The 27584-nt window shown below is 38.2% G+C and overlaps 1 protein-coding gene across 8 annotated transcripts in view; it reads right to left on the bottom strand.

Moving 5' to 3' along the window:
* CHST9 (carbohydrate sulfotransferase 9) overlaps positions 1-27584 on the bottom strand; it is an 88146-nt gene that overhangs the window by 15219 nt on the left and 45343 nt on the right. For 3 of the 8 annotated variants that reach the window (XM_058833266.1, XM_058833261.1, XM_058833265.1), the window contains exon 5: positions 1623-1660. The exons of 1 other annotated variant lie outside the window; for it this stretch is intronic. In XM_058833266.1, the coding sequence (XP_058689249.1) occupies positions 1623-1660 (38 nt within the window). Of the gene's footprint in view, positions 1-1365; positions 1495-1622; positions 1661-2065; positions 2265-4541; positions 4589-19122; positions 19147-27584 lie in introns of those variants that run through there. 4 more of the 8 variants (XM_058833269.1, XM_058833268.1, XM_058833267.1 and 1 more) reach the window with 4 other exon arrangements.

Genomic DNA, 27584 nt, shown 5'->3' on the forward strand with positions numbered 1-27584 from the left:
CACAGTGGCATGCAGGAAAAAAAAAAGACCAAGACTGGACACACAAAGTACAGCACATGATCCACCCTTTGAAAATGTGGAAATTGTTTTTAAAAATCACAATAGACATTTTTCCTCAGAAAAGGACAACGACATGCACAGAGCAGATTTTGCCACACAGAAAACGTGCAGAATTAGGTCTCCAATCAACGACTCACACACTGCCAACGTTGCCTCTAGTTGTGGTTTAAAAATACAAGTGCCCCCCCTTCTGGCCAACAAAGACTCCCAAAAGTAGCTTTGCAAGACATTTCAGGTTAACTTTAAAATGTAGTTTTGGTTATTAAAGTTAATTAGACTTGTTCTAGGATATAAACTCAGTCAAAGCACAGAACTGCCATTAAATTCCAAAATATTTCTACAGTCATTTTAAAAAGTGAAATATTTCCTTTGCTTATGCGAAGTGCCATGTTCTGGACTAAATATCTATCCATCAGTTTCTCAATAAAGAGAATGTTGTAAAAACTATGTATATTTCATTGGGTCACAGGACCAGGCTTCCTGTAAGTGTCCAGACATGCAAGGGTTTACTTGCTGAAGAGGGGTGCCAGCTCAGGCCACTGAAAGTGACACACTGGCATCTGTGCCATGCTCAGCCTTGGCAGGGCACTTGCTGTTAGACCCAAACCAGGCTGCTTTAGGTGGTCAGTCCCCTGTCAGGTTAGTTCTTCATCTCGGTGATCAGTTCACAAACAACTGTGATGTGATTACGCCAATGGCTCGATATATCGCTTAGAAGGAAAATGGCCTAAGGAAGGGTAATTGCTAGACTTCAAATATTTTAATGACTACTTTTTAAGCGGTATTTCAAAATATATCTCACAAACAATCCAGATGCCCATTTATATGCCATCTGGATAACAGCACTTTCAGCAAGAGGACAAGAAGCCCAAGAATGACAAGCAAGCACACTTCTTGTGGAGCTGGGTCCTTTCAATCCACAAAGGCAAGTAACTGAGGAAAGCAAACTCTGGATTTCCTCCTCTCTTTCAGGTTAGAAATCTGTTCAGTTCAGTTTCTATATGCTTTTCCTGATATTGAAATGACGAATTACAATATGTAAGGGTTTCTTCCTAAGTAGTTACTCTTGATACAGTAAAAAAGACAAGACGGAAAACACCTCTGCAAGCAATGTCACAGTTTAGTGCAGCCTCAATGAAAATTCATTGCAGAAATAACCTAGGAAACACTGAAATACACTACTTACATGTGCTTCAGGTATTTTTATCAATAGCTTTCTGCCTTTTAAAAGGAATACTAGCAAACAAAAGGAAAAAAACAAGCATAATGTTGTGCTACAAAATTTGATACCAATGAACAAATTACCTCTGGGCTTTGTCCTCAGCATCAACACGTTGGGAAGTAGATGAATTAAATTGTTTAAATGGCAAATCTTAGATCAAAATGATAGCTACTCTTGTGAATTCAGCACATCTGCAGAGCCAGCCAGTTGTCTGACACATGCTCCTTAGCACACCTGTATTGTTAATATTAGTGTATCTCATGAAGTTCACCTTTCTACTTGCCACAACTCTTCTGCCTGAAAAATTAAGTTAACAAAAAGTGTGAAAGTTTCCAAATACCTGATTAATTGTCTCTTGTTGCAGTTTTTTTCCAGACTCTGAAAGGGAAAGAAAATAGTTAGCTTGCATATATTCTAATCAATATGATAAGAGACATGCAGAGTAACAAACAGTAAGTTAATTAAAAAAAAAATCAAAACCTATAATCAAGAAACAGAATTTAACATGTAGAAATTTCTTGATAATTTGAAATGGAAACACACAAAAATAAAACAAACACAAGCCTCTCTTATAAAAAAGATGTGATAGAAAGAAGATTGGGATAGGTAGCCAATCTTGCTAACCTGGAACCCCACAAGAAATTTAAACATTCAAAGGGGAGAAAAAAAATTTCTAATATATAGTATATTTTGATGTTGCAATATGTACTACGTGACCAAGAGTCTGGCAGCATCCAGCTCTGGATTTGACCACTGGAGGAGAAAAGCAACTTCTGCCATTACCTTAAAATAAAATTAAATGCCTGTGTCAAGACTGATGCTAAGCACCAGCTGGCCCAGGGAGAAATTCTATCCTGATAATATCCACAAAGAGGCAAGTTGAATTATGGTCTTGTTTCCTTATTCTGGCCTCCTTCTGCAGCGTCCTTCAGTGTGCTTCTGGAGATAAAATCAAAACCTAGACCGAACACTGCTTTTCTACACTGTCTGGGGCTCTGGTAGCAAGGACACCTCAAACCTGTTCTTTGCTCTTTGACCAAAAGAGGCAGTAATTTCTTTCATTTACTGCTCCCATGCACTAGTTGCCAAAAGGGCAGCTGGTATCAGTTTGCTACTGGAGACTGTCCACACATATTGGGGAAAGTCAGGAATTTCACACTTGCCTATCCAGCTAGGCTACGTGCACCCCGAGGGTTTTTAAAAATAACAATGATAGGACGGGACTTACAACCTGTCAGTATCACTATTAACTGTCAGGGGAGCCAGCCTAGCTCGGGTGGCTGCCACCTCCAGCCCTGGAAAGGATACTCCATTTCAACAAAACTTTTCCATATTGATAAGTGTGGCACAAACAGAATTTTTAAAATGAGGTGAAAATATTTGAAGTGTTAAAGTACAGTATAAAGGAAAATGATCCTGCCTTCCCATCCCTGAGATTACTCCTCTTTTCAATGAAAGCATTATAGATTATTCAGATGAAGATAATTACTTTAGGCTATATTATAAGATTGTCTCTTATGATAATTACTTCCTGCATGCTTGTGTTGTGTTTTTATTTGCTAAATATAAAAAATACGCTTTAAAAAAATCTCCACAGAGTTTTAGGGGAAACTTGTTAAAATGTATTCCCTTGTTCACTGAGTTCATCTTTAGGAGAAATAAGATTTATTTTTGTAACAAATATTTTAGCCAAATAGATTGTTGGTAATAGAAGATTAAAGGAGTATGTGTTTTTAGCATTCTCTAATGATATACAAGTTGCTAGGAAAGAAGAGTGTTTGAAATCTCTGGTTAGATCAACACTATTTTGCTCAAAGGTTTGTGGACTTTGAATACTGATGCTTTCCTGTTTCCCAGTACATTTGTTTTTAGGCTATTTTGATTCACTTTAAAGGAATTTTAATAACTTTCTGTTGACAGCATGGACAGCTGGTCTTGAGAATTAGTGAAAATTCACTTGCTGACTGAGGAAGGAAGTGACATCAATGAGTTTCTAAAGTCAGCCCTGAGGGAAAAGTGTGCTCTGCCAGAGTAGCCTTTCATGCCATTGTATTTCCAGTGATGCCTCAAGATGCAAATTGCATTATCAATCAAACTTGTGGTTTCTACCTCAGACAAATATAAAAAAAAGGGCAGAAAGACTGGGAAAGACTTGTGCAGCCATTCCTGACACTACTGAGAAACAGGTGAAGAAGAACTTATGGTAATTCTTTCCTTGCTCTCTCTTCTTTCTTTTGGTGATTTAAATGTACAGTATGAAGGAAAAGGCAGTTGCAGAAGTGGCTGCATGATACGACAGCAATGATGACATGGGTTAAACAGGACAGAGATTGACTGGGCTGTTAAGGACAGAAGAAAGATCAAATTCAAGGTCACCACTAAATGGAATACTGAGTTCTCCATTTATTCGCTAGACGATCCTTGTCCTCATCACAGAACAACTACGTGCATTTGGCCGAGTCAGCACTTGTGCTCAGAAGGGACCAAGGTCTGTAATAATAGACGCTGCAAATGAGGGTGGAAATATATTGGCACCATTACATGGGGAAACCTGCAAAGTCCTGGTGTGTATTGCATCATTGTTTTAGAAGAAATATCACAAAAAGCAGTGAAAAAACATGACACCTACAGTGCTGAAAGGGGGTTGGTTCAGTTTCCAGCTGCCAGGGGCTAACTGGCTAACTGTAGGGTAGGACAAGGCCTTTGAAAGTGGGCAGAATTTTTTTTCCTGCTTCATGCTTTTTTTTGTTTGCCTTTTTTTTTTTTTTTTTTTTTTTTTTTTTTGTTCCCAGAATTATTTTATAATGAGTAGTTGCTAATCTGTGTTTTACTTTTGGCACCCTCAGTTTTGAGGAGGATGTTCCTGCATGGTGCCTTGTGATCATTTGTGGTGACCATCACCATTCACCAGCAGGATTCAAAAACCACCAACGGAGAGAGTGTTCCTATCTCAAAGGACATGAAGCAATAGGACACTGACATAACCAGAACTCTCAGAACATGTCAGCCAGTCCTATGGGCAACACCTGGGTCAGTCTTATGAAATTCAGGTAATACTGGACACTTGCAAGAAGTTTCACTTCTGGTAGATGCACAAATGCTAAATCTAAAATTTCTGTCAGTTTTTCCCAAGCCACTGCAATGAGGCAGCAGCTTATGCTACTTCAAACTAACTGGGAAATTTACTGCCATCTGAAAACTTACATGGAAGTTGCCCAGTAGGTACCCAGTGCAATCCCAGTGCATACCCAGTGCATACCTTCTGCAACTCAGACTGCTTGTAACCAGCTTGCTGTTCTCCTGTATTTCTTCTGAAGCTTCATTTTTCTACCTGTCGTCTTGCAAACTGCTCCTAAAAGGGCTCAATATCACCTGGGCAGCCTTAAAATCACAAGCAAATCCAAAGGTCTTAATCATAGACAAATAACTGATACTCTTTGATTCAAAAGTTGTATTTACCAGTATGAACTATGATTCTTGTTTGCTGACACTGTGCTTTCTTACCGTGCTAACTGAGGCCAAACTGCTGCAACTGGATTCCAGTGATGTTTTTGCATCAGGACTGGAGAAGCATACCTCTGCCAATTTTTAGTGATTTTCTTTTGTCTCTCTAGTTGCAAAAAGTGTAATGGGTGGTTGACTGGATGAGATAAATGGCCTTCTTGGGTTGACCTCAAGCTATAGCACTTTAGAAAAAAATTACAACAAACACTGTTTAGAAGATTTCTCTGTATGTTCATACACTAATTAGTGTACTAATTCCTGTTTCCAGGGCAAGTCGGTTTTTTTTTTTTTAAATTTTTTTTTGGTTGCTTGTCCCTGATTAGAAGATTACCTTACTGAGAGGAATAATGTATGTTTTCTAATGTAACTGACAGCTGCAAGACATGAGAGTGTGCCATAATTGCTGCTGTCATGAGGAATGGCAACACCGCCTCCTCAGCCTTATGCACACAGCCTACACAGAGAGCAACACGTAATTACACACTCCGTGCCCTGCTTACCTCCATACACAGGAATGTGGTATTTGTGCAGGTTTACAGATTAATCTGCTGTAATTCCCTTTAATGTTAAACTACTTCCAGCTCAAATATAATTAAGATCACCAGGTACAAAAGATTCAGATTGGAAATATGAGTACACTCCAACAGAACAAATAACAGCTTGATGCTGTTTTTTATGTTCAAATAGTTGAGTTGGATACATTAAGGATTTTGACAGCATGTTTGTTCTGTAAGTATGCAGATGAAAAAACAAAGGTTTCATTTCAAAAGGCAAGACATTACTACTGTATTTAATTAGAGAGAAAAATCCCCTAAGTATACAGATCTGCCAATTTATGTGACGTGACTGCTATAAGACCTAGCAAAAAAGGATTTTTTTTTCCCTTCCAAAAATCAAATCCAAATTTATATATACTTCAAAAAAAACCATCATCAATATCAAAATAAAAGCTGTGGAAAAAAAAGTTTGCCTCCTTAAGTCTTCAGATAATTCTACTAATATTTGTGGCATGGCAGAAAGGCAGGGGATGAACAGAAATGCTGAGTCTGTTTCTCTGTTCCCAGGTATCTGAAGGTTTCCAGAAAGACTGAGAATAGTGTGGAGATCTCAGGGGGACAAAGAGAACCCTCAGCCTTGCTCTGAAGCTGCCATATGTATTATCTAGAACAGCCATATTCATTTCAAGTGGGAATGGTACTTCTAAAAAATCATTTGTGAACAGGGAATTTGATGCTCTAGTACCAATTTTGTTTTGTTTCTCAAGTTTGTGAAATAAACCCTACCAACTTAATCTTTTATGTTTCTAGACTTAAACACATATTCAACCTATTAAGTTGTTACACACTCCAATTTGATTATTTGAGTCCTGATCTACTACTAGCACAGATTCTGAAAAGTGTAAGTAAATCAAAGCACTCATTTTTGATAAACTTCTGCAGCAAATTCCCATGGCACCAGAACCTGGGGAAGAAACACTCAGATTTGTTTTTTCAGGCTTATAACAGAAAAGGTGTGACATTAACAAATTATCTTCTGCAAAAGCCTGTAAATTGGCACAAAAAGATTAAAATATTTAGGGCAGAACCATACATTTCCTATGCATTGTCATCAGAATCTCTGAAGTCTATAAGCAACACAGCTCTTGCAGGTCTGCACATCATTTCCTCCTCCTTCTAACAAAGAATTCAATAAACTGAAAGTTCTCATTTATACCATTGCCTTCAAAACCCTGTTTAGCTTACTGTTGCACCTCTGTGATAATTATGCAACTGAATATGATTACAGTGGCCTAAAATATATTAATCACATCTTCATGGTATTGCATAATCCTTCTCAGTTGTCACAACGCCAACTCACAAGTTGCCTTGGCAGAAGGAAACATAAAAAAGAAACCCAAGTTGATACTGATTGAAGCAAATGAAGGAAAGTTGGCCATCTCAACACCCTGAAACTCTCACAGCATTCCAAGGTCTCCCTAGCTAATTTTTTGTGATTACTTTTGATATGAAAACAGACCTTTAATTGTCAGTTTCTAATAAGGATGCAGAACTGTTCCCTGGGAAGTTCAAAGGACCCTGGGAAACTAAACATTTACGAAAGCTTGAGTAGCCAAATGTCTTGTGCTGATTAACATAGACCATTCAGTTTCCACCTAATGAAGTCATAACAAGAAGGAACCCCAAAGGAAAAAAAAAATTGGACTGACAAAGGAACATTAGTCTTAATAAGACTGAGGGCTCTCATTCATTAATTCTGTTAAGTAGAAAAAAAAGGAGGTGGGGGTATAACTCAAATCCATTCCTGGACCAAATCCTGCATTGACCAACATTGTGTAACTGTACTTAGGGTAAGGAGATGTTACAACATAAATTAATTAAAAATTCGAAGTTTTACCTTCTCTCATGAGCAGTGACAAAAATTTTCAAATGAGACAGAGCTGCCAGGATGCACACTAATGGAATTAGTAAGCAGCCTTGTTTGTCAGTTTTCTTCTAGAAGGCTGTGCTTTCTATAACTGGGAAAAGGGAAAGCAAAAATTTGTCATATTTTTCCTTTAAGGATGGAAGATTTGAGATAATGGAAACGTGCCATATAGCGTACTTGGTCGTAACATCAACACAATATTGATATCATGATTTGGATGATTTCCAGCTGAACATGGTGCATATTTTCAATGCCTATTTGGCATTCATCCTGTGTCTAACAACAAGAGTAGTTTGTTTCAATTTTGTTCTACAGCTCACTATGCAACTGCTTTGAAAAGTTTTTTTCCTTTTATCCAACTGCTTCACTACTTTTTTTCACATTCCTCCACTCTTTAAGGAACTGAATGGAGGAAATCACACATTCCTATTCATCTGTAATAGGCAAGCAAAGATCAGTTAATTATGTCTTAGTAGGTGCATTTTTTCAAATCCTATCACAATGTGATCCAAATACAATGGTAAAAATTCTCAGTTCCCACACTGCAAGGGCCATTGCTTTTTCATCTGAACTCATATAAACCACAAAGTCTCCCCTTCCATGTTGCTAGTATGGTGCTTTACACTGCTTTATATTATGATCATCTGGAGGGTAGGTCACATAATCTGCTAAAATACCTTTTCGACTGTGCTCCCATGTCAAGCTCAATTGCTTATGCAGTTGTATTCCAAAAAAAGTACATTTCCAGGCTTTGGCACAAAAATAGTTATTTCTACCCATGTGTTGCAGATTCCTATATCATGGTTCTTAGTACATCATTCTGTGAGGGATCATAAAATCATACAATGGCTTGGACTGGAAGTGACCTTAAAGATCTTCCAGTTCTAACTGTGCTGCCATGGGCAGAGCCACCTTTTGCTTGACCAGGCTGCTCAGAGCTCCAACCAACATGGCCTTGGATGGTTGACTGATTTTTTTCTGACAAGAGAAAACTGTCTGGGTTTTTTACTCTAAGAGCATCACAACAAGAGCTATCATGATAGAAAAGACCATGGAGAGCAACTGGAGCTTGAATCCACATGCTCAGACCCCACGCAGAAATAAAGCTGTGGGCATGCAGCTTTTTCTTTAATATATCTTGCTAGGGTCTTAGGCAGCAGAGCCTTTGCATTGGGCTCACAGTGGACTGAAACACTGCAGTAATCTGGCTTTGGATTTGGTTCCTGCTTGGGTTCCATTCATATTAAGAACATATGGTTGCCCCTGGTCAGATGAGGAATATGAGTGCAGTTGAAATTTGCAGTCCAGTTAACCACCTCAAGGCAAAGCCTCATGGAGTCATCATGGAGTCATCATCATGGTCCGCTCTTAGTTTTTCGCTGGTAGCAAAGATAAGTTGATCTTCACCTCTGGAGCACACTATTCCCATATAATCTTACCCTGGAAATGGCATATGATGGTACCAGTGCCAGTGGGAAGCAGCACACAGAAGCCCAGAGAAACTTATTTGGACTCACCTGCTAGGACAGCTGCACCACAAACAGCTGAGCTACAAAGCTTCTCTAGTATGAATCAGAAGCAGTAGTGTGAGCAAGTTAAGTACACAGCAAGCCCAAACAGGGATGGAAAAATCCAGCTTCTTGGCACTAATTACAAAGTAGAGTCCCACAGCAAAGTCACCATGGGAAGCTTTAGTCTACAGTTTCTGTATTTCAGAAATAAAAAGAAGATGAATTGTCTGTACAACATAAGGCCAGGAAGTGACCGGTGCTGATGAGAGAAAATATTCTTTTAATTTAGTACTCATTCTGAGTTATGCCTACATAAACAAATTGTACTTGTTTAAATCTTCCCTGTTTCTTTGTTTAAGGTCTAAATGTGACACTCTAAGGCATGCTCTTAGCAGAATGGCCTCAAACAACTTCTCTGAAATCATTCCAGTTAGAAGTAGAATATTCCCCAGTGAGAACCTGACAGTAACAGAACGACATTACTCATATTTATGAGGAATAATCTGTAATTAATCCACTAGTAAAGAAGAGAAGGGAAAAAGGAAAAGGTGAAATAGGAACCCTATGAAATAGAAATTTAACAACTGGAAAAGTAAAAAAAAAATTCTGTAAATCAAATAATTTTATAGTGAAAGAAAATTAGGTGAAGAAAGGCAAAGAGAAACAAAGCTAGAACATAACATTTTCCAGTGCATGGATTTGAATTAAAATTGGTCAGATACAAACCAAAAACCTACAGCAATCAGTTGCTGCAGGGAGTGCAAATTTATCTACATTTTGTATAACTGAAATATGACCTTTTACAACCAAATCTTGTGGTTGACTTCAACTGAGTTATTGGAAGTCATTTGTAAAAGGTCATCCATGACTGGGAACATAATATGAATCCAAGATGCACAAGGATTCAGGTTTGTGCTACTCCAAAGAACTTGTGGAAAGAGTGGGCAGGAAGCTCATCCACTGCTACAGATTCAGTTCTCAAATGGATTTGTAGTTTGGCAATAGCAGTTAATCTAAGTAAACCATTTCCAATATGTGAATGCAAATTATGAGAGGATACACAGTTTTTATGCTTGTCATTTATGACTACATTACTTGAATATTACCAAAAGAAATTATATTATCAAACAAGGCTACTTATTTAGTAATGTAACTTGAGTCAATTCTTGTTGTCTAGAGCATGGTAGATCCTCTTCTTCCCACAGATTCTCCACTACAAGAAATGATTATGGACCCTCAGTTTTTATTGTTATAAAGAAATTAAAAATGGTTCTTAGGCAAAGATATTTTGTAGTCCTAAATAACATATTTATATTTATTTATGTATACACAACCTTAACGCTGTTTTTTTTTGTTTTGTTTGTTTTGTTTTACTTTTTTGCTTGTTTTTTTCCCTAAAAGTATATTTTCAGCAGCACCTTATAAGAGTAGCTGATAATGATGCACAAGCAATCCTCAACAAGAAAAATGCAATGATATATAAAAAAACATGTACAGTTTTTGTAACATCAGAAAATTCAAACTGTATTATCCAATGTAGTTGATTAGGGAAAAGAAAAATTACAATAATTTATGTGTAGAAGTAAAAGATTCATGATAGAAAGACCTGTCAGCAGTCATTTAATCAAGACCTCATGACAACAATTCCCAGAAAACCTAAAATCAACTCAGAAGGTCAGTCTATAAAGGACTCACCACCACTATATGAGAGAACATTTAAAATTATGCAAAAAAATATTTTTTTATGCTTGGTGTCTTTAAAGCCAAACCTCTAGCTCAGGCTTGCAATCTGCCCTACCACTAGCTTTGGGCAGCTGTGTAGCAACTGGGTATACGTTGCACCTACTACAGATGATTGCAGCCGCCTCCTTGCCCGCAGATGAAACACCCTGATGCTCCAAGCCCCACAAACAGTGCCATACTCTACTTGGGAGTAGCCTTTTTCTCACTTTAGGAATGCCTGTTGTGCTTCCCTCTGTGTGCCATCCTTGCTACACCAACGAGGATACTGGCAGTGCTCAAAAGCGGAAAGCATGGGGGTAATGAAGCAAGTTCAGCTGGAGAAATCTTTATGAGAACGGAACTCAACATATGTCACTGAAAACATAGTTAAATGATTTTTTTTTTAATTAACCAGAGATTCACAATAGTAGCAGTAAGGTGGTATATGGTAAGGTTTTTAGTACCCAGGAAATGCAAAGTACCACACCACCAAAAGCGCAAGTGCTGCACTGGATCAGTTTGATCACTCAAGCTCTCAGGTACAGCTCATCCTTTTTATGCACAGAGGGTAAAATAAGCTTTAAAACCACACCTGCAGGTTTTGTACATGCCAGCAATTTCTGCCCACAAAATATACTGCTGCTGCTTGCAAAGGACCATATGTACATACCAAAAGCTGGTACTGGGGTACAATTTGCATCCATAAACATGCAGGTGCAGTTCTGTGGAGACCTATGAGAAGAATGTGACCACACAGCAAACAACTACCACTTACACAGCAGCCTTCAGACATCAATCTTTCCATAGGATGTGCCATGCCAGGCACAGCAAGGAGAGGCAGAGTTCACAGCTGAAACTGCAGTTGTGCTCGTGACTGGCTGACTGATTTAAGAAACAAGCCTACCCAGTCCTGCTTTGCAAACCATGGGTGTGTACTAATACTGGAAGCTCTGATGATACCCCAAACTGAGGGCAAGACTAATGTTAAGCAGCTACAAAGGTGTAAAAAATTCTGAGAGAGTCCTTTGCACCAAGTAATTCAACACGGTGTTCTATGACTGAAAAAACCCACCTTGTTTATTCTTCCCTAGTAAACTGCATTATTTTCCAGGCATTAAAATTAATTCTGCAAGCCTGACATGAATCAGCATGAGAATTACTGACCAAGTAAGCTTCAACAAGTACTAAACGACACAGTTCCATAATATGGTGACTTTATTCATGTTTAAATTACTGATTTCTAATGAAGTGAGCACTCAAAATGAGACATTTTGCTTTTTGTCTGACAGGAGAACACAGCCAATATCATACGTGATTACCAATTTGGCAATGACTTCTTGCTAACTGCAGGGACAAGGTCTTCACATATGTCCACAGACTAGAGGAAAAAAGCATATTTCTGTCTAGCTTATTATTAGTATTTGGTTCTAATGGACATAATAATTTACGTGAAATCTGATTTAAGAACTGAAAAAGAAACACAGATGAAATGTAGGAAAATTCCCTTCAGATTAGAAATTATTCTGGACTAAAGCTACATCAATTGCTATTGCTTAAATATTTAGTGAAGGGTAAAAAAGCAGTTCGAGAGGACTGAATTTTCTGCCTTCCTAGGGATCTAAAAAAGAAAATGTGACAATTGAACATCCACCCCTCACATAACTTTTGGGCATCACTAACATACTAACCTATTGCTATAATTAAAGTAATTTGTATACTGTGGATTGTTTATAATTTAAAGTCTGGGTTCAAGTGTTGCAAGCATGTGAGATGCAAATCTTCAGAGAAGTTAATTTTACAGACTGATGTTGCTGGCAGGGGGTGAAAGAAATGCTTAATATTTTTAAATGGCTGGTTAATTAGATGTACAGTCAGAGACTCTGGAAGAACAGAGATGCAAACAGCTCAGAGCTTCATATTTCTTCTCTTTATACAAGCATACTAGTAATGTTCCTACTTTTAATACTTTTTGTCCCGTGGATTGCAGATAACTAGCTCCCAGAATCACATAAAAAGCCAGAAACACCACTGGTTGCAACTGTACAGAACAAAGCTTAGGTTAAACATAGTAAAAAACTTACTGAAGTAATGGAAGCTAAGCTCATTGATCACAGGGGAAGGCAAGACAGGCGGCAAAAAAAAAAAAGTTATATAAGATCTATAAGTTATATAAGAAATCCTTTCATTTTAAATTCTCATTTCTGAGAAGAGACTAGACCAATTCTACAAATCCAGTGCAGACTTCTATTTCTTTGCTGGAAAACTAATGCCACCATGCAGCCACCTACACACACCCAAGACCCAAATAATCTTAGCTAAAAGAGAGAGGTGGCCACGAGTGCACCTGCAGTGCAAGGTCAAGACACATCGCAGTCCTGACTCAGCTAAAAACTCTCATCTTGCCTGATAGGCTGATTCTCAACCATATGAGCTCAGAGCAGCCACATCAGCTGTGCAGATCAAGCCACCTAGCTGGAAATGACAGTGGCGACAATGAGAAGTCCCCATCTAGAGCAGCTCATGTGTAGATCAGCATAAACCTCCTATAATTCCATATCCTCAGAGCTCTTATCTGCCCAGATGCTTCAGATCTCTCAGCATCAGAATACCCAAGTTTGTCACAAACAACTGAATAGTTCAGATGTGCAATAATACCAATTCTTTTAACAATCAGCTATTTCCTTTTAGGGCCTGCATTCTATGGGAGACTTTTTCCTTTTTTTAATACTCAGATACATCATCTATTTGTCTTTCCAAGAGGTATTTGATCATATCTGTCTCACAAGATTTCTTAAGGAAACCTAGCAGGCACTAGGGTGAACACCTTTGCACAGATTTGGAAAAGCAACTGTTGAAAGGATAGGAAATGGCATAGGAATACGAGACAGTCAATTTCACAGTGGAGTCCTGCTGCCTCATGTTGAGGGTATGGATGCTCTTCAGCCTCTTCTGAAAACACCTGAGAAAGGAAGCAAACAGGGAAAAGACAATGTTTGATGATGATATTAAGCTATTTGGGGTAGAAATGATGGAGACTAAAGAACTTTCTATGAGAGTAGGTTTGTAATAAAATGACATATGAAGTGCAATTTATACAAAATTATGCTAGAAATACTTTGGGGGAAAGCTTAATTTAGACTCAAAAGTAGTGGACTCTGAACTGAGTTATGAGCACACTGCTACCCAGGAACGAGATCTTGGGGTAGTAAAACCTCTGTGTAAATGTCATCTTCCTGCTCACCAGTAGAGAAAGCAAATTGAAGACCAGAGAAACCCCAAAAGACAACTACTGTGTTTCTGCATATTTACACACTTGCATCTTGAATATTATCTGCAATTGTGATCCTTTCACTCATGTACAGAGCTGAAGAAGAAGAAAAGAGGGTGGACTGAAAGTATAAACTGGCTTACAAGGAGCAACAACTACGAAACCGGAAAAGCGATGATCCAGAGGAAATATGATAGGGATCTGTAAAATCATGAGTGACATGGAAGGGGTGAATCAGAACTGACTGTCTGCTCTGCCCATTCTAACACAAGGCTGGGGGCATCAGACGAAGCCGGCAGATGGCAGGTGGAAAACAAACACGAGGAAGCAGCTCTCCATGCAACTGAGAAAGGAAACTCAGGAACTCTTTGCCAGGGGATGTTACAGCTGCTAAAACTTTACATGGATTCAGGGGACAACTGAACAAGCTGAGAGACGGGAAATCCTTTTGGGGCTGATAAGCAAACAAAAACCACCTCTGGCACAGGAAGTTTCTGAAACACAAACTGGTGGAATTTGAGAAAGTAATGTGAGGAGGTTTCACTTTGCTGCTAGGATATTGAGCAAGCTCTGGTCTCAGGCAGTGTTGCTGTTGTGTGCATGTATAACAATGCAAGACAGCTAAAAAAGAAAGGCACTGGTTTAAAATACTTCAGAGTCTGGACACCCTCAACAACATGCACCACCTGCACATGCTGTTAACCATTCCTATTGAGCCTCCAACTACAGGAGACTGACTAGTACTTAGATAAATTTCCAAGAAATAGGAAGAACAGACTTACTGAATATTAAAAGAACTAGACTCTGTGTGCAATGAAAAGGAAGCAAACACAATGATCTCGGTGACTTCCAATGTTACCTGGAAAGTTTACTGTGAGCAAGAGCTTGACCTGCAGTATCCTAAGGTAGATGCTAAGAGCAGGCCATTCTGTTATGTCATAGGCTGGAAACACAAAGGGTTTAGAAGGCATTACAGGAATTTTTTACCACCTATTAATTTTCTGGTTTACTGTTTCTGCTTCCTTGGAACTACACAAAAATCACTAAAGAAAAACAAAAAGCCTTTTCGAGAAGTGAGCTGTGTTGGATCTTTGTTCATAAGGCAGATACTAATTTAAAGAATACAAATAGCCCAACAGCCATTAAAATGAACTCTTAAGCACTTATTTCTAATTATACTGCATTGATTAAATACAATTATATTTTAATTAAGCTTTGTTCATACCATCATCCTCCTATGTTTTTTTCTCCTTCTAGAGGAGGAAATTAATCTCTTTTTGTAGAGATTCATTTTCATGGCAAATAATGCTTATCATTTCATTTATTTTAAAAGCAAAAGACAAAATCTGTGCAAGACGTGAATTGTCTCTGCTGTGTTAGACAAAATCAGCTGTCTGCTTCAAAATTCACCTGCATGGAGAACCCCAGTCAATGCCTGCACTCTTTTCATTGCTGATTTTTAAGTCCTACCAAGAAGCTCACTTTTAGCATTCTGAGGAGTTACAGCTCCAGCTGCTGAGTTATGTTAACAGATTGTGCCTCTTTCCATGTAAAATCAGGTTACCTACAATCTGGGCTGAGGAGCAGCCTCGTGCTTTGCCCAGCACTGGGAGTGTGGAGAAGAGATCCTGAATCTTAGCACCTACTGCCCTCTACCTGCTCCACTTCAAAAGCTTAGGCAGCAGAACTACAGAAAACTTCACTTTCCAATTTTTTGAATACTTGGTCTTACCACTCTAATTGGAACTGATTTCTAATCTATTTCTTTTGATTACAAGGGTAGGAAGGGTTATTCTCTTCTACATTGCAGTTTAGGTAGGAGTTGCCATTACCAAATGTGCAGATATATATTTATTGCATAATTTTATCCTGTTTTCATAGAATATAATTTTAAATTTCTCTTAGAATTCAGTGGGATTATGAATTCAGAGGTTCACCACATCTTTCCAGGAAATGTGGTGGGAGGTGTACTGCACTGAAGCTCATCATGACAGACAGAGAAGAAAGAATTCCAGCTTGTAAATCCTTGCCCTGCAATACAATCCATGTAGTGAAACACTTATACAGGCCATCTGAGTACCTGGCACATACTACAGAGGGACAGACCTTGATGCCTATACAGATAAGACTGCACCATCAAGGACAAAGCTCCTATAAGCCATAGCAGACAGCCAGCATCATGAATGGGGACCCAGGAAAAGTCTTTCAATAGTTTTGACCTTGTATTCAGCTTAAGCGATAATCCAGAGTTATCGACTCTGACTTGCACTTTGAATTCTCAGCTCTGCCCAAGAGGATTGCTTGAAATTCCTTAGATACAGAAAATCAACAGGAAATCTATTATCTTGGGTTTTGTAAGAGGATACACTAACCTCTCAACTTTTAAACTGTTTGTCTCTGACCTAGAGAACAGAAAATATTTCTCTGTCCCTTTGTGGAGGGACAGAAGCCATGCAGCTGGCATTCAGAGAGTCAGACCTGGCCTCAAGTCCATGAATGCAAAGACAGGAATGTAGCCCTGGGTACACATGTCTATCAGTCGTGAGCTACAGTTCTGAACAGAAAAGACACAGGAAATCCTGGAAGCTGTTACAATTCTATTATCCCACCTGTATGTCTTCCAAAATGCACCACAGTCTCATTCCCTCCATGTAAGGCGGGAGATATAGGAAAATATAAAAGTCCATTTACATATGCAGCTACTTGGACATGTGTTTTCAAAACTCTTTATAAAATTTCCAAGCTTAAATTTCCAGCAAATCCTTAACCTGAGGCAGCTTGGTTCAGAAATAAAACAAACCACGTGCTTACAGTATATTTGGTTCTTGTTACTGCTTCTGCTTCTTCACAAGCTCTCCCACCAATGGTCTGGCAGTTACCGTCCCTTCCCATTTCCAGACTCATTCAGGTTTACACCTGGAATATTCACCCGTGGTTCCACCCACTCACAACAGCTGATTATTTTGATAATAGACCTGCCAGACTGCCCAGACAACTAAAAAAACCCCAAGTAACACCAGACCAAGGCCTTCTATGGGAGGCTTTGGTCAGAAGCCAAGGACAGAGCTGACAGACATTCTGTGACAGCATGCCATGCTTGCTGAAAGCATGTGTAAATTAATCCTGGGCATTCTGCATACCTCAGCATTAAGCTGGCCTGGCAGATGCGGTCCCTGAGAACCTTCTTTCTCTCTGATTGGCAGTAACAGCCAGGAAAAAAATAAACAACCCCACCCTCTTGGGACACCCCTTGGGGCATCAGCTCTCCAGCCCACTGGAATTGCTTATCCGTCAGAGAAAAGAGGTCTTGTGGCAAATTATCACAGCAGTGAAGCCAGGAGGTGAAATGCACCATAGGAGATGCTTTCTGGGGTGGACATTCTGAGACACGGCAGAGACCTCTCTAATCGAATTACGTGCTAGAAGTTTATTTCAGGGAGTGGGGGGGAGAGAGAGAGAGAGAGAGAGAGCCTGCTATGAGCCAGAAGATAGAGCTTAAAGCAGGCTCGGATAGAACAATACAAAAGGGGGTAAAATATGAATACATGAGCTCAAGACTTAAGAAGAGAGTGACAGAACAGAAGTGAGAGAGCTGGGGAAAAAGAGATAAAGAAGAGTAGGAAAGAGCAGCAAGAGAACATAGTAAGAGAGACAAGAGAAAACAAGAGAACTAAGAGAGCGTAGCAAGAGAGTAGCAAGAGTGCTAAGAGGACTAAGAGATCCAAGAGAAACAAGAGGGCTAAGAGAGAGCCAAGAGAGCATAGTAAGAGAGAGAGAGTTCTCTTTTACAATTACTTATATAATCTATACATTTGAATATTCTATTCCTTTAATAACCAATCTTTCTAAGTATACTAATACAGTAACATTTGTGTGCGACCTATAGAAATCGCTGTTTTTGCATATTTTTAGTTATCTCAGGGTCCTTCAGACCTTTCCTTATAAGGCTGGGAAGAGGGGTCTCAGCTTAGTTTTATTGGGGGAAAGAATGTGTTCTGGCATACCAGCCCGGTTTCTTTGGATTATTCAAACCGTGCTTTCACTTGTATTTCTTCCTTAGCTTTTCTGGCTAAAGAGTCATATTTTTAATTTCTTCCTAATTCTACCTTCCCAACAGTGCACAACTTCCCAGCACAAAGGCAGCTTTAGAGGTGTGCCATGAGCTCCCAATATGCCCTCATGTGGCCAGGCTGCCAGTGAACTTTAAGCACCCCATCAGGAATGACTGGTGTTCAGTGCCCAGCAAAGCAAACCTCCAGAGCGTAATAAGCTAGATGTCTACAGGGAAGTGTCAAACATGTTAAAGCCACTTATAAAACTGCTACCTTAGGTACCTCACCAGTGGTGTGTCCAAATGAGGGCTCTGGCTTTGTTTGTTTTCAATAACGGGAGTTTTTTAATTCGTCAATTTACAGCAGAGATTTTGATACTTGAGAACTGTGTCTGTGTCTCTGATTATACACCCCTGCTGCTAAGTATGATAATTTGTTCCACTTCAGGTTTTATTAATTAATTTAGTATTAATTGAGCGACCTTTTGGTACAGCTGTAGCCTGAGTGTTTTTTGCACTAAATCCTGTAGGCTGTAGCCTTTCCTTAGCTTCATCCTTTATCCCCTGTCCCAGAGGAAATGCTTCACTACAGATCACTGCCCTGATACTCTTACAGATATTTATGGCTATACTTGCATACTCCTAAACCAGTAATAAAATCTAGTAAAATCAACAAATATTTTAGAAGACATTTTAGAGAAAGAAGCTAGTACAAAAAAAAAACAAACCCAAAACCAACCCAACCCAAAGATGGCTAATTTTATGTGACTAAGTGCCCTCTAGTGACTAAGTCCTACTCCAAACAACTTTCACAGTTACTTCCATGTGTTACACAGTTTTGGTTCCCAGTATCTGAAATATTGTGGGGCTTTTTTATTTTGGGTTTTTTGGGGGTTTTTTTGTTTGTTTTGGGTTTTTTGTTTGTTGTTGTTTTTCTTTTGTTTTATTTAAAGAAAATAAAGCAAATCATGCAAACAAAATCTATCTGTAATAATAATAATAATAATAATAATAATAATAATAATAATAATAATTGCAACAACAATAATAATAAACACAAATCACTATTAGTCTATCACCAATCAGTATTAGTCTAAAATATACTCCTTATTTACTGAAACATGATGAGTATTTTCCTTCATCAAAATCAGTGTTAGTATTCTTATAACTCAAGGGAGACACATAGTTAGCTTTGTGGTGGGTTGTTTAAATTACTCAACATTTCTTGAACTGCTGTTGCTTCTAAGAGGCGTCTGCCACTGAGTGAGGATACTGTAAAGTAGAAATGAGAATTAACTCTGGGCCAGCTGAGCAACCCTTGTTCCTTGTTTCAAATCCCTCACTTCACGCTGAAACCCACCTCAAAAAGTCATTCCTTTTCCAGAGCAGCCCACCCACAAGTTGGAGCAAACATGTCTAAAAGGCAGGTGTGGAGCTTCACCTGCTCCAGTATCTTCTCCAAACATGTAAGTGAAAAACATGCACTTGGGGAAGCTTGGCTTATAAATGAGCTCTTAGAAGACAAAGAAAAAAAAACCCTACAAAAGAAAAAATCCCAATTTTTTTGTCTCTCAATCATTTTAAATTTGTGAAATTAGCAAAATCATAGAAAGGATATCAATGTCTTTATTTTTTACTGATACTCCTTTAGGTGAAAGCTGAAGATTTACAATTTATTATTAGCAGAGAAGAAAACAGTCTTTTTATTATTCTAAATATATACATATATAATACACAATATATATTTTCTATGTTATCCTATAATATATAAATTAATAGATTAGATATTATAAAAATGTACATATTTGTACATATATATACACACATATATATAATATATATACATAATATACATATATATATATGTATACATGCATATTTATGTATACCCACAGTATTTCCATGATCAGATTTTTGGATTCCACGTCAAAATTATTCATCGCTCATCTGTAAATAGCAGTTTTCCTATTTTTTCAAATGTTGTCTTTCACTTTCTAATGTGGAAAATGTCACACTGACAATTACACTTCAGTCTATAAAAGAGCTCTCGATCATTTTTTAAAGACCAACAATGAATAATTTAAGTAATACTGTTCTCAGCTATGCATTGTTTTAAAAATGAAAACACTTCAATGAAAACACGCTTTTTTTGTCTTCACATTTAATGAGTATGAATTATATTTTCTGGTTTTTCTAATGAAGTAATAACCTTACCACATTAATTTTCTTTGCTGCATTCACTGTCTTTGCACTAAGATAATCAATGATGTTAGCTAGAAAAGCAGTTTGCCAGTGTGTTCTCAAGTTACTGCAAAACAGAGGATTTAGTCAGAAGTACTCCTTTATTCCTCTGGAACATTAAATTGAAGGCTTAAAATACAGCCTTTCAGTAAGCAGTTTCTTAGAGAAGATAAAAAACAGCTCATAAACCCTAAAAGGATGTGGCAAAAGACAAATTTTTCTAATGCACACAGCATAAAATGCACTGAAGTAAATTCAAATCTCCTAAGGAAATTTTGCTTCCTTAAAAACAACAAACACCAATACTAATATGCTCTGAATTGAAATTTTACCTTTCAAATTACTGTCAAAAAAGGGTACAGTTTTATTGTTAGTACCTGTTCTCAAGTTTTATCACAGGAGTTACTTTTTTGCCTCTTTGGCCATACTCAGCACTGCCTAATATTGGTTAGAAATGACATAAAATATCAAGGATTGTAAATGCAAATTACCTATCTACCCAGTGGAAGGAATAAACTACCCTTAAGTATTTTCTCAGTCATGACAGAAACATCCAGTGCCTTCTTAAGGCTAATAAATGTAGACAAGAAACATGTTACTCTTACACTTTCATGAGACATAAAGCTCTGCAGTTCAGTGTCTGTGGAAATTTCTTCTGAACATATTAAAATGATCTTAGGGCTCTGCAGAAACCCTGCTCATAAAACAAAAAAGCTAGGATAGTTAAAATTAACACATCATAAATAAAACATGCATTTCTGTATATATTAAGTGACAGGTCTCAGGAACTCCACCACCACATACACGTTCACAAAGCAGCAAAAACACATGCAATTCATTAAACCCACTCAAGTGTGCTGGTTCTTCCTGGCATTATTCATAACTGAAACATTTCAATTCTAGTTAATGAAAAAAATCGTCTAATTTAAAAGTAAAACAAGAAAATTAGTTCTGTGTTTCTGGATTACAATCCCACAGTGCCTTCAACTAGCAACATTAAGCCTTAGGGTGGTTAATTTAAAAATGTTTGGGGGGTTTTGTGGCTGCTAATTTTAAATTTATTTTTTTTTTTTATAAAGAAGTAACACAGCCCACTCAAACAGAAATCTTTGCAAACACAGATCTCTTAAATATTTTTTTTCTAGTATGCCATATAAAGCCAGACAGGAAAACAGTGAAAAGTGCCAACCTATATCTTAATTATAAAATGAAAATGTCATTCCTTAAATACGAATGCTCTTAAATAAGCATAAGGAACAGATGGGCTGCAAAAAGCAGAGTAAGAGCAATGTATCCTGCAGGATATAGTACTGAGGTGACAGGTTATGGGATGGGGGCGACAGAATCCCCCCCTACTTTTCACCTGTTTTACCTTTTTACCATAAAAGCTCCCTGCCAAGCGCCTACATGGTTAGGACACCTCACCTGGACTGCCTATACAAAAGGAGGCAAAGCACCCTGAATGAAATGGATTGGCTTGCTACAGTGAAAACAAATGGATAAGAATTAGATTCTGCAGATCAGAGTCAATATTCATAAGCCAGAGGTGTGCACATCACAAGCTCACAATTACTCAGCATTTGGCTTGATCTTCTTCACAGAGCTGAGCACAAAATTTATTTTCCTATTCTTGTTCTGTTTTAGTTGTTCACTAGGTCTCCATGCTGCTATCCTCAGACAAAGACCCACTCTCTCAACTAAAAATAAAAGAAAATCAGCTGCCTGCCCCTTTCTTTAAAGCCTTGTTACATTTTAGGGCCATTCCAACAAACATCAACAGCTTTCATCCAGTTTGGGCCCTCCAAAGAAGGATAATTTTTTCCCCTAAGATTTATTCTGTAACATCATTAGAGCATTACCCAAGTGGAACTGGCAGAGCCCTGGGGGAAGGGACCATGAATTACTGCTTTTTTCTTGCATTCTTCTCTTGCAATCTGCTTTTGGTTACCTGCTGCAGAACAGATAACTGCAGAACTTCAGTCTGGCTCCACATGACCCATTAGAATTGGGCAGACAAAAAACTTGCTTATATAAAATCATATGGAAGCTGTTTCAGTGCAACACCAGATGCAGGAGGGGATCATTATTCTGGGTTGCAGCTGGTGAATTCCTGAAATGTAGATCTGTGTTGCTTCTGTAATTTTTTGTCAAGGTATAAAAAAAGGAAGCAAAACCCCAGCAAGTTCCTTCTGAAGATCCAAATTTTCCCAAAAAAGAAATGGTCTATCTTATTTATAATATCTTCTGTGCAAATTAATATTTTAATGAGTTGTACAGTGAGACATAAGAGCCATACAGCTTCTTCTATTTGCATGATGAAGAATTGATTTTACCTGAAAATGAGGTTGCAGTAACACTTGACCTCATCAGTTACATGGGGGCAGAAGAATGCACATTTTTACTGGGCTATACAGTTCCATCTTTTAAGTTTTGGAACATTAATAATAATAATAATAATAATAATAATAATAATAATAATAATAATAATAATAATAATAATAATAATAATAATAATAATAATAATAATAATAATAAATGTTGGTAGATCTTTACCCAGATATCTAAGAGCCTTTTAAAATTTTTTTCATTCAACTGTTATGAAAAGCAACCCAGCTAAAATAGTTATCATGCCACTGTTTAGATAACTCCCACCACAAATAAAACTATGCTGACGAGTCTACACACATCCAAGGTGCACGTCTGCGTAAATCAAAGAGATGGGTGAAAGCCATCCTATTCATTTAATAGTTACACGGTATAAGAAAGGAGAAAAAAGCCTATACTCTTAAATTTGTCTCAGTCTCTTCATAAAATCATCCTCATGAATTCAAATAGGCAGAAGCAGCTTGCCACTGGAAAGCCAAGTATCTGAGTGCCATGGCTACAACACACCAGCAAGGGGAGCAGTAACACTTTGAGAACTTCTGTCTCCAGTGACAGTCAACTGCACATAAATGCAGTAAGGTATAGAATATTGAGGCCAGGCTGTATAGACAGTGGAAGGGATATTAATTTTACTGAAAGACTGAGAAGTTAAAAAAAAACAAAAACAACAAAACCCAGACTTCACACAGACTCTTATAATGTTATTTGGTTTTGAAAAAGAAGGTGGAAGCACACATAAAGGATCTCAGATCGGCCCAATATGCCACTCATCAAACAACTCAAGGCAGCAAACTAAAATAAAGCCCTCTCAAATTCGTGACTGTTATTTCCATTTAAGGTATTAAAATATATATATACAAACACATATATGCAAGTTGTTTTCTGTATTTTCTCCTTTTAAACAGTAATGATTACATATTTCTATGGGAAGGAGAGACACTTTCTATCTTTCTAAGAAGATAAACAGATGGCTCTGCTGGGGTGGCAGGTAGGAGGGATGAAGCATTCTCAAGCCTCAATTGTGACCCTTGATAAGGAAAATAGAAGGTGGAATTCCATAAAGCAGGCTTTTACCTCTGCATTTCTTAGGGACAGATAACTGAGCCAGCACCTTCACAGAGGAGTACATTTTATAACTGCTGGCAGACTGACCTTTTAAATGCTTGTGTCTGCAGCACTAACACAGGCTTGCCCATGGTGGTGCTAAAGGCAGAGCTGGACATCACCACACCACAGAGGGAAGAAAAGAGGGAGCACTGACAGCACCTCTTCACTGCATCATTCCCACTCTTCCTTTTCAATCCTTTTCTACCACAGGTACCTCTGAACAGTGGCACTCCCAACACAAATACAGCCTAGGCACCATGGAGCAGAGGACCACAGGTCCCAATCAGGGAAATGCTGTAAAAAAGAAGCAAAGGTGAGAAGAAAAACTGCTGCCCCCACCAGGTTCTGCACTATAGCCAAGGTTCCCACATTCATACCTCTTATAAAGCACTGTGAATTTATTAGAAAGGAACAAGAATCCCTCCCCCTTCAAAATGCTGCAAATTTTTAACAACTGCTACCCAAGTAGGTAACCACAGCATTTAATCAACTTGTAAATGCCCAAGTGTGAAGGCAACCAAAGTACTAATCATGAAATTACTATGCATGACAAAATTCAGAATAGTGTTTTGCAGTAATTGTGCATAATTTAACTCAAAAAAGCAAGAGGAGTTTAATTTGGATACAGAAGAAAGAGGTCAGTTTGATATGGGGTAAAAATGCTGTCATTTTTACTAGTCTGAGAGAGAAATCCTTCATCAAGTGTAAGAATTTTGGGATATTGCATCTCCAATGTGATGCCAGGGGGACAAGTCATCATGAAGGAACACGTAATAGAAAAGTTGGTGCTCCAGAGCCACATTTTCAACAAAAGAAATCCACCTCTGTTACCTTAAAGCACATTTATAAACTGTGGCTTCACACATTGGAGGCAGATAGAGATCTGTATGTTACACTCCCTGAGTACAGCTGTAAAAACAAAAACAGTGTCAAAGTTTTCTTCCTTCTGATAAGAAGGAATGGAAATATTAAATAAAAAATACAGGATTATCTCAGCAATTTTCTACTGATTTTATAACATTCCTGGACAATGGACTCAGCAGATTTCCTAATTTTGAGTTTGTAAGTGGACGTTGATGGGGTCAAATCCAGACCTCGTTTGGACAGTTTCCTCCTTTCTTCTAAGGGGAAAGATAAAGGATGCAGGGTGATATCTGTCCTGGATGCACTGCGACTGACTTGGGCAAGGCTACATGACCTACACAAAGCCTTTCAAACCCAGACAAAGATGAAGGGATGTGTAGATTGTGGGTTCTGAAGGTCTGCCCACCCCATCAGGTCAGCCTGTGTTCCCCTGAATTCTGTTAACAGGGCACCACCCACAAAGAAGAGCCACAAGCCTCCTACCCCAGCACTCAAATGTAGATTTTTTTTTCCTCCTTTTGTAGCCTTCCCTTCATCAGCACCAACCTAAAACAATTATATCTTATCCCTTTACCTGGCAGAAAGCTAGCAGAGAAACATGAGCTGGAGACCAGCCTCAGGAATTGTGTGACAGAGAAGGAAACCAGAGCATGAAGTGCCCTTCACAATGCATGGCCCACTGGTCCAAGCAGCCTAACCCGTGTTCTCTGACACTATCCTGAGGATATCACTCCTTGGGACATAATTCTTGGACCAGAAGTAGAAAGAACATGAGGTTATATCAGGAATAGGTGCTTTCCTGGTAATCAAGTTCAAAAAGGGTACAGAGGGCACAGAGACCCTCTTACAAATGGTAAGAAATTATCTTGACACTAATGCAAATTGTCCTGGTTTCTTGCAAAACAGCCTCTTGCACTTGACCTTTAAGGCACACCTTTCCAAGGAAATACTCCTATCAAATCACAATAAAAATTCCCTTGAGTTTATTTTAAACATGACAAGTGAATTGCATTAGCATAAACACATCTCCATCTTAAGTGGCAGATTCTTTGATAGGTAGCTGTCAATGTACATAGACTGCAAAAACAGGAGGATGGCTTTAATGACCAGCCTCTAAACTTCCCTAGAATGAAGCTGCATTGGTAACTCTTCTAAAAATCATAAAATGGATGCATTTCTCCATTGAAGGTGTGCACCTTTGTAGCCTTTGGTGATTAAAAATATACTTTATTGATTTTGAAGGCATTTGGAAAAATAAGCCATTTTTGTTTATTTGGAAAAGGTAGTAGTAACAGGATATATTTTCAAGAAACAAGAATGTGTAAACACAAAGTTCTCTAGGCAGGCATGACATACACCACCTTAGCCTTAAGATCTCATATGCATTCTATATAGACTTTGTTCATAACCTAAAGCATATCACATAATGTTCATTTGACCACACAAGGTTTGCTTTTTCCCCCAAAAGGATGGCAGTTTTAGACTCAACTGTGCTAAGTTATTTTTTCTGCATATCAACAGCCCCATTATAGAAAACCCACTTCCTTTTGCAAATATCAATTGGGACCCCTCTGGCCACCGGCCTTGCTGGATCAGCCCAGCATAGACAAGCCCCTACTACCCTTGAGTGGGAACACCAAGCATGATTAGATAAAAATCTGCTAATCTTTCTTTTGGCCATTTCCATCTTCCCAGTTTTCAGTCTCTGTATCACAAACAGGCACAGGGTAACCCAATTTTCCCTGTGTTAGTTGTCTTCTTCCTTATGTAATTAAGTCTGAAAGGACAATTTAATTTGCAAAAGGAGAAAAAATACTCAAGACCATAAAGAAAAAACAGGATGCTGGACAGAAATGCTCAGAGATGAAGCTATAATATGAAAATGAACACAGCCATGGCTGGCCTTTCATCTTTCCATCATCATCCTAAGAAAGATCCCTCTTTTTCTGAGCCTCCTGGCTTGCATATGTGTGCCTTATCCTCCTTCTTTCTCTTTAAAGTAGCAGAAGTTTTTATCTCTAATCCCCTTGTCATCTACTTGACAAAAATACAGATTCAATGTCCTCGTTTATCTTTGAAAAAGCCCATTATTATCAAGAATGTTGCTAATTATCAGTTACTTTGAGAGCTATGAAACACTTCTTCTACCTTGGGAAAATATTTGGGGTTTTTCAAAAACTTTTCTACTCCAAATCAGGAAGAAGACTGTAAGATTAGAATGATTTTATAACCAAAGAAAGAGTACTCTTGACTCTTTTTACTAGCTGAATCTTCCAAATAATTTCAAAACATGTTATACTTTTACTTAGGCTGCAGACTCTGACAAATTCAGAATAACTAAGAAAGGATTCTTTTATTCAGAAGATGTCAAAACAATTATGTCAGTACAGAGTTCTCCAAAGAAATGAATTTAAATAGAAAATTCACTTGAAATTTTCTTTCCCACACACTGCTTTGCAGTTGCACTGGATCAGCACTTCCTTCTGAAGGAGAATGCTTTGTCAAAGATCCCTGACTTGCTCTAGGGCTCTGTGCTTACTTGTATTTTAGCAACAGGACATTCAAGGCCTGAAAAGATATTTTTCTGCAGTAAGCATTGTACCCATCCTCCCTGGGGTCCAGCTGCCCGGGATCCCAAGCCAAGGGCTCGTACAGCACAGCTGTGCTACCCGGGCTCAGGTTTCTGAGAAAACTGGTAATTTATGAGGCAGGGGTGTGAAAAAGCAGGTTAGAACCACACAAGGAAAGAGTGGGAGAGGTGCAGGCAGAGATGCAGTTATTGAGCTGAGGATGGGTGCAGATGACTGCAGGATTCAAGAGAGAAAACACCAACATGAGAAAGTATAAAGTACTCAGGGGACTGGAAGAAAAATACAGCATCTTACCTGTTTCTTTCTGTTTTCTAATTTCTGCAACCAGTAGTTATTCACAAAGAAGAAGCACCAAACAGACAACTAAACTGACTGCAATGGAAGTTCAATTATAATCTAAAATCTAATCTGTAATTTTAACTCAGTTCCCATCGCTAAAGTAGATATTCACTATGTATTAATGAATAAAACAGTATTTAGTATTATCCTCAAATAATCTTTCTGTAGAATACTTAATTTATAAGCTGCATGCTTCTATGTGTTAATGGTCTAATCTTACCCGATTATTCCCATTTTACTGCATTGTTTATCCTATAGCCTCATCTCATAGCTTGGAATGAATCATGGTAAATCT

Source organism: Poecile atricapillus, chromosome 2 (genome assembly GCF_030490865.1).
Source record: "Poecile atricapillus isolate bPoeAtr1 chromosome 2, bPoeAtr1.hap1, whole genome shotgun sequence".
NCBI lineage: Eukaryota > Metazoa > Chordata > Aves > Passeriformes > Paridae > Poecile > Poecile atricapillus.